At 36.3% G+C, this 7,945-nt stretch overlaps 1 protein-coding gene across 1 annotated transcript in view; it reads right to left on the bottom strand.

Moving 5' to 3' along the window:
* Positions 1-291: 291 nt before the first annotated feature.
* The window catches only part of ZDHHC17 (zinc finger, DHHC-type containing 17), a 58,071-nt gene continuing 50,417 nt past the window's right edge, over positions 292-7,945 (bottom strand). The window contains exons 14-16 of the mRNA XM_010282658.1: positions 7,622-7,779; positions 5,356-5,450; positions 292-3,451 (exon numbers count right to left, since the gene is read on the bottom strand). Coding sequence (XP_010280960.1) covers positions 3,313-3,451; positions 5,356-5,450; positions 7,622-7,779 — 392 coding nt within the window. The 3' untranslated portion in view covers positions 292-3,312. The remainder of the gene's footprint in view (positions 3,452-5,355; positions 5,451-7,621; positions 7,780-7,945) is intronic.

Here is a 7,945-nt window from a genome sequence, read left to right as displayed (position 1 = left end):
TACCTTGCCAGCATGTTTTGCTCAAAAGAAAGGAGTATCTAATTAGTGAATGGTAACTCTAATTGGTAGCACAGAGGTGAACTTCACCAAAACCCAGTGTAGTAGTTCACAGGATTTCACATCAGCACAGAACTGGGTACATGCTAACTCTAAGATACCTGTTAATCTTTCTGGAAAGATTTTACTAAAATAAGATGCAAGATAGCAGCTATTTTCTCTTGGTACGGCTCCTGAAATTAGACAGAAACATCGCTCTCTGAAATCACATCCCAAGTCAAGACAAACACTGCATCTAAGAGTCAATATTTATTTGATTAATAACTTACAAAATTTAAGATTTAATTTACGTAAGGAGAGCTAATTTATTAAACATTTTACAGATTTTTTTTGTTCACAATGTAATACATCAAGATCTCGACAGTATTAAAATAATACTTGGCACAGTTATAAATAAAGAATATACAAAAAAATTCATAGCTTAAAATGTAGTGATGCTGTTTTACACATTAATTGAAAAAAAAAAAAAGTCTGGTGGACGTCAAAGAATACAGAAACCTGCAAAGAAACAGCACATGTTTAGGGCCAAGACAAAATTCCCATTTATTCTACCTATGTCAGATTAAGTTGGTCTGATCTGCTGTTGGTCTGGATCAGCTTTGTTAAGTGTCAGAAGCAATGCAGTTTTGGTTCAACAGGTGAATTTTAAGTTTGATAACTTGACAGAACAATGCTGCATAGTTGGCTCCCCCCTGCTTGATTTTATGATTTCAACATCAAACAATTCAGTGTTACTCAAGACAAGTTACATTTTGCACTGGAAACTTCATACATCCCAAATCCATATACGCAAGTTAATTTTCACAACTACCTACTATTGCTCAAATTCTGCAGGTCTCAACAAAACTGTCACCAAGAGCTATTAACAAGTAAATAGTGCAGAACTCACTAGGTACTACCAAAGATCACCTCTTCTTTTTGCAAACATTTTTGACATGGACTGCATGACACAATTCATGGCAGTTAAAGTTACTGGGCAACTAAAACCAAAACTTGTATCAGGTACTGAACTGCTCTTCTGGTGCTAGGTGGTATTTAATAAAGCGGATTGAAGTTCTTCAAGTCAACCGACCCCCAACAGAAATGTGGGGGGAAAAAAAAAAAATGAACAATTGTGCAGAACATTACTAGTGATTAAAATAAACAACACTATAAAGTCTTCATGCTTTTTTCTGATTAGAAAAGAAGCTGAATAACTGATGTCAACTGTTTTCACTGAAATGAACGTGTCTTCGTTAGGATTACAAATTTTGTCTGACAAAAATAGCAAAAGCTTCTTGCCACCCCTGCACCCAAACCTCTCCCATTAAAACTGTGTCCAAGACGATGTCGGTTTTTCCAGTATTAAACATTCAAATACTCTAACGCTGCAATTCTGTAAATCCTGATATCTGGTACTTGCAAACTAAGTGTGTGTCTTGAGATCAATGAACTACTACAGAAAAAATGTTTACTTGCAAATACTGAACATCAACTATTTACAGTTTCACTGCTCCTCTTACTAAGGCAAGGGCCGGGAATACCACTAGATTGCTTTATTACCTGTAATCTGCATATTACAGAAAACGCTAATTTTGCCAAGCATCAAACATGCAGTGAATTTGCAGGGCATAACGCCTATTAACAGCAATATTGAACATCACTAAAAGCTCATTAGTTATCTTCCTACACTTTTTTGGTTGAATAAAATGAAAATGAGCAGCTTTAAATACACTAAACACACACTCACAGAGAGAAAACTATTTGATAAATTATTTATATACAGATACACATTCTTTACACTGGTCTCAGACATCTGCTTTCAGGTCCCTCCCAAACTCCCCTCACAGGTTTCTCGAACCACTGGGTTGCTACAGCACTTAGAAGAGAACTAACCTGATTCTCAGTCTCTCTGTAAACAATAGTTAAGGAAGCAGTGAACGATTCACTATGAGTATATGAAAACATCATAACAAAAATCAGTGCATCACATTCAAGAAAAGCCCCTTTGGAATGCAATTTCAGATCATTCCTTACCTTCCAAACGTATCTGTAGCATGAGAACTTAAAAAAAGAAATTAAGGGTGATTTCCACGTGCCAATACACCATCATCTTCAGAATATTGCGTTACATTTTCTGTGTGCACGTGCTGTTATGGGGATTTTAAATTTTTTTAAAAAAAGTTCGGTTTCCATTATTTTACATCCAAACAAAGTAAGTATTTCAGACAACTTTGAGTTCTTCTTCTGCATCTGCGTTCAATTTAAACTATCTTGTCTTTTTATAATTGAGATTTTTGCTTTCACATCTGTGGCTTTCCCCATACAATTTCTCTTCCAACATGTCTCCAATTACACTACACTGTACTGTATGAGGACCAAACCTAATATTGAAACATTGCTAGTTTGTAAGTTGCTTATACAATTACATCAAAGATAATGAATTTTTTCCACTTTTTTTTCCCTGAACTTTATATACTGTAATCTAGTTTTACAGGTGTATCATGCATTTAAGCAGGGCTTTAACTTTGACAGAAGAGCTTTCCTTACTTGTGCAATTGTTTATTTCAGACTGTATAATCTCAGAACAGGGTTATTACAAGTATTTAGTTGTACCACTAACTGGTGGCAAAAACAATCACCAAAAGATGTAGGCAACGCATTTTTTCAACATTACTCCTGTGTGCCCTACTGCTATAACTTAACACGTTACAGGGGATTCCCACCACATGATGTTTATACCAGTATTGAAAAGCACATTTTTCAATGTACATAATACTACAGAAAATCTGTATTAAAAAAAAATCACATTACAGGAACTACAACATAGCGATCAGTGAACTCTGCATTATGAAATTGAGTTTTACATTCTAGATTCTTGTTTCAGTGGAATTATTCATATTGGGAAATAAATTTTTCTGCTCAGCACAACATAACTACTTATGTCAATACTTCAATTATCTCATGCTCCATTGTGAAAGACCGTAAATAAAAAATCCAACAACAAATACTGTGAGTATGCTGTCGTGAATAATTCTTATGTTAAGAACTGTTAAAATCCCTTTTTGATCTTCCTCCTCTTCCTTATCAGGTTTGGCAGTTTATTCTGTCCATTTTTACTTTTGTTAATAAAATTCTGATGAAGAGAAGGTACCTTATGATTCATCATCAGCCCTACACATAGCATGCTACTCCTCAAGGGATGCGGATTTGAGAGAGAGAGAAAATTTTTCAGGCACCACTCAGATACGATATGCTCACAGGATGAAGGTGGTGCTACACTAGCTGGTAGCCTGATCCTGAAGTTTGGTCATATTCTATTGTATACTGCCTTGTCCAGTCCACGATAACAGGCCGAAAAAGACCACAGCATCTGAATTCAAAGAAGTCTATAATGTTCCTTATACATCCATGGCTAAAAACAAAGCAAAAACACATTAGTAAGCAGTATCACACTTGATCTAAGAAAGTACGACATTTTTTTGTGTACCTACAAATTCGATTCTTCATCCTTTAAGTTCCTAACTGTGGAATACCAATTCAGTTAAGAATTATCTTAGTGCTTGCTGATGAGCAAGTTCTGAAACAAGTAGTCGTCACCAGACAGGTGAGTGAGTGATCCTCGGACACAACCAAGACAGTAACTTTCTTCCACCATCTACCAAAACTGTATGGAGAAATGTAACATGTTACTGGCCATCATGTAGTATAGTGTAGTAACTCAGATCCCTTTCTAAGAGGAAAAGTTGCATTGTACGGATGGATGCAAGACAAAACGGCACAAAGTGAATGTCATCCTAAAATAATTTCCATTTTTATTAAGATCTATTTGCCATACATACTGCTTCACCAGCTGTAGGTCTAAGATCAATTAAGTCCCTAGACAACACAAAATTAAGCAAGCATTCTCTGAATTAAATGAACTATTCAAGTGCTTTCTGCTGCTGAATCAATTAATTGTCAAACATTTAAGATACCTACATCAAAATTTCAACATGTTGGGGTTTTTTAACTTAATTACACATGGGTTGAATAGATCACGGTTTTCTGGAAGAGAAGCTTGTGGTATGATATAAGCAAGAGCAGGTCTAAGAAACAGGGAGATGACAACTACTTGATGTCAATGCCTCATCTGACAGGTAATGCCAAGTCAGGCATTTTAGACATCTGGTGTTATTTTCAGGAGCCATTTTTATAATAGCAGCTATTTCAGTGAAAATGGTTTGTGAATGTGACATTAATTTGGGGATAAACCCATTTTTTTCCTATCCTGTGCACCACCCTGTGTTGTTCAGACAGAATTATCATCTGTTTTTGTTACAACTCTAATCCGTAGGAAGATTGCAACCATACAGAGATGCTTGTCTGCTTCTCACTAAAACTTTTGCATGGAGAGATATTAAAAAAAGATCACACAAATTTCTCTTCTAGCACAAAAATCAAACTGCAGTAACAACTCCTGTCTCCTGTTCCCTTGGGTGTCACCTGAAAGAGCAGCGGCTCCTGCAAGAGACACAGCATAGGCAGCAGGATAAGACATGCTTCTGTCCTTCCACTGCTCCTTTTGTAACGTGCCCTCAACCCACCAATATTCCAGCCTCCTGCTTTCATTTATTTCCTGCTTTGGCTCCACAAGCTGCTCCATGCTGCCATATTCCCATGCCAGTGCTACTTCATCCCCAAGGCCCCCATCTTTCAGCTTGCACTCTCATCACCACAGAAACCAGAATCCCAATCTACGTACTGATACTCAAAAGCCCATGTCTCACCCATGCAACACCCACTTCAGTTCCTGGGAGATGCTGCTCCCTTCCCCACAAATAGCTTTGCCCATGCTTTTCTGCCCAAGCAGGAAGGACGTGCTGCCTCTTTTCTCACAGTAAAGAGAGCAAGGGGAGCTACTACACACAGCAAATTCAACAGCAGATTAAATATCAATCGGAGAAAGTGCCTATTGTGGAAGTGAAGATTCAGGTCAACACTGACACCACGCAAAAGCAACTATCTCTGGTTTGGGCGTCTGATTTGTAAAGAGAATATTTATTTCCCCATAAACTCTACAGCAAAATATGACCACTGCTGGAAAGCATTCTTTTCTGTGTTTATACATCCCCGTCTAGAGTCACTACAAAACGTTTATCACTTCCTTTAACTGGATAGAATGCATTACTGTAAAAAATAGCTGACAGATTCAGCATAAATCCAAGCAGTGAAAATACTCTTAGAAGTATTTAGCTATGCTCTGTTTCAACAAGCTGCACAATTCAAGCGTATGCAAGGCTACACAAATGAGAAATATATTTACACTTTAAAACTTACTTGAATGGGCTTTCAATAGATGTGGTTGTAACTTTAAAGTGCTTGTATCTTCTTGCATTCATTCTTTCATTTGTCGTGATACCCAAGCAAGATATCTGAAGACAGGAAAAACAGTATGCAGTTTAGCTCATGTGACAACATGCAAACAAGTCCTGCATAAGCAAGACTGAAAAAGGAAGACCAAATTTACTGGTTTATATTCATTCTTTTGAAGAAGGAATTTTTGTCTGGGGAAATTATCAGGTCCCAACATAAAAAACCATAAAACAGCTGTACCAGATGGTGCAAAAGGTTTAATTTTGAAAGCGATCAGAAATAAATCACGATCACTGAATAAATTGTGACTTCTTAGTTTGTAAGAAAGAGACGCCTTTACTATATTGTCAGTTGAAGTATACTGTAAATAACAGATTCAGGAGTTACTTTATACAACATTGGAGTGACTTTTTTTTCACCCCTGACATTCTGCTTATAGCTTCACTTACAAATTTGTTGAAGTAACGTAACTTTTCTGTCCACATGACAAAACGATGACCAGAAAAAAACAGCGTGGGTGTTTTTATGTTGTTGTTGCTTGTGTGTTTTCCTTTTTACAGAATCATTTGGCCCAAAGGCTATGATTTTCTGTAAGAGCTTTCCAACTACGTTAGCCTAAAAGGGTACCTTACATAAAACCGGAGATTACTGTAATGTGATGTAATTGGAAACAAAAATGTGAAAACACCCTTAGCAGCCTTATGCTACAGGAAAATAAAATCTTGTAATTCCTAGTGAAATATAAAAAGTCAACTCTGCTGCATGTTACAAAAGCAAGAACATTTAAATGTGAAGTCTGGGCAGGCTTGCCTCATTTGGATGTACTTAATATCGCAAGCATTTTCTTCGCCTCCACGAAACTCATTGAAGTTTCACATCTATGTATATAAATGGCCTCTCAATGGCCAACTTTTGAAGTAGGAAATAAAGGTTTTAAATTATTTTTCTAAGATAGCAGGTAGTGTTTTGACAATAACTCTGGCCAGTTCAATAAGAAGGACAAGTCCAAACTTTATGATGGAGAGGAAAAAAAAAAGCCTCAAGAGTAGGGACTGTGCAGTTACAAATCAAAAGAAGCAATTTAGAGAATATCTTTATCATTTTCATCATTATGGCAAACTCCAAAGAGATTTGCCAAAAACGATCCTAAGTTTTGTACATGTAAAACTCTTAGGAAATTTAATAATATGACTGTGCGTTTGGTTTTCGTTTTTCCAGGATTACTGAAGAAGTCAAATAATAGAATTATTTTCCTTAATCACATTAATGATACAAAATACTGAGATGTATTTTTCCAAATGGCATAATTCAAAGATTCATCTGTACACAGATCGTATTAACAGGAATCTTCAACGAGGAACTTAATGGATCATGATATAAGTACAATGGAAGCCTCTCACAAAAGTTATGTGCTTATTCTGCTAGAAGTCTGGTGGGTTAGACTGCTTTGAAAGCCACCTGAAATACATGTAGTTACCTCTGATCATTTGTCTTGGGCAGGAAAGACCTCTGAAAGACTGAATGGCTCTTCCTCACACATACCAGATTTTGAAATTGATGTATGTTGTAAATGATGATTATTGTAAAAAAAGTGAGACAAACCTCAAATTTCTTGAAAAGTTTTACTTAAGCCTTAGAAGACTATTTTTATTTCCAGGATCTCTGGAAAGATTAAATCGTTAAGTCTCATGTTTCATTAATGACAAGTCATACTGAAAGACTTTCAAGTCATGCTGGCTTTCAGTATGACTTTCCTTAAAAAGGAGAAAGAAAAACTTGGGTTTGGTCAGATTACAGTACAGCAGTGTGATCACAAATCAAACTGAAGCAGTGTAAGAAATTATTGCATCCCCTTTGAAATTACCATCCTCTTTCTGCTAATGACATACTGCGTTATTGCAACTTCAACCCACAGATCTTATCCTCTATTAGTTTTTATTGCACTTCTCTGGTCTCTTTTGCCTTTTTGTCATTCTGAGAATGGAAAGTAGAAGGCAGGTATTCTAACCTTTTGGAAAAAAAAAAAAAAAGCAGAAGTGAATGAGAAGTGAATGAGAAGTGAATGATGCCTAATATCCAGAGACAACCGATGCCCAATTCCTCCGGTGTGGCTAAGAGACTGAACACTTGTTCTTGCATAATGAACATTAAAATTTAAATGACAGAACTATTTGATATTCTTATGTCACTCCCAAAAATCAGCAATTACAAATGAAGTGTTCTTCCATACCTGATACATCTGACACATGAGTAACACAGCCACCCACATGAAGTGAAAAACACTGTTCAGAAACATCCAAAACATCCACGGAGAACAGGTAGCAATCTGTGTAATATAGGTCCAAAATCCATCCTTTGCATAACTTGTCTCACAGTGGAAACCCCAGTCTAGAGAAAAAACAAAGTGTCAAAAACCATACAGAAGATTTAAGATATGTTTATTGTACATCAACATAATGCCCACATTAGAATGTATTAAATTAAATAAGAAAATTACAAGGTGCCAAAAGAGTTTTATTTGCTCTCTCTTCCTTTCCCCAGTCCTTGAATACAT

The sequence above is a fragment of the Phaethon lepturus genome, unplaced genomic scaffold (assembly GCF_000687285.1).
Source record: "Phaethon lepturus isolate BGI_N335 unplaced genomic scaffold, ASM68728v1 scaffold17382, whole genome shotgun sequence".
NCBI lineage: Eukaryota > Metazoa > Chordata > Aves > Phaethontiformes > Phaethontidae > Phaethon > Phaethon lepturus.
The sequence above is the reverse complement of the archived record's forward strand: the minus strand, read 5'-3'. Positions and strand labels throughout refer to the sequence as shown.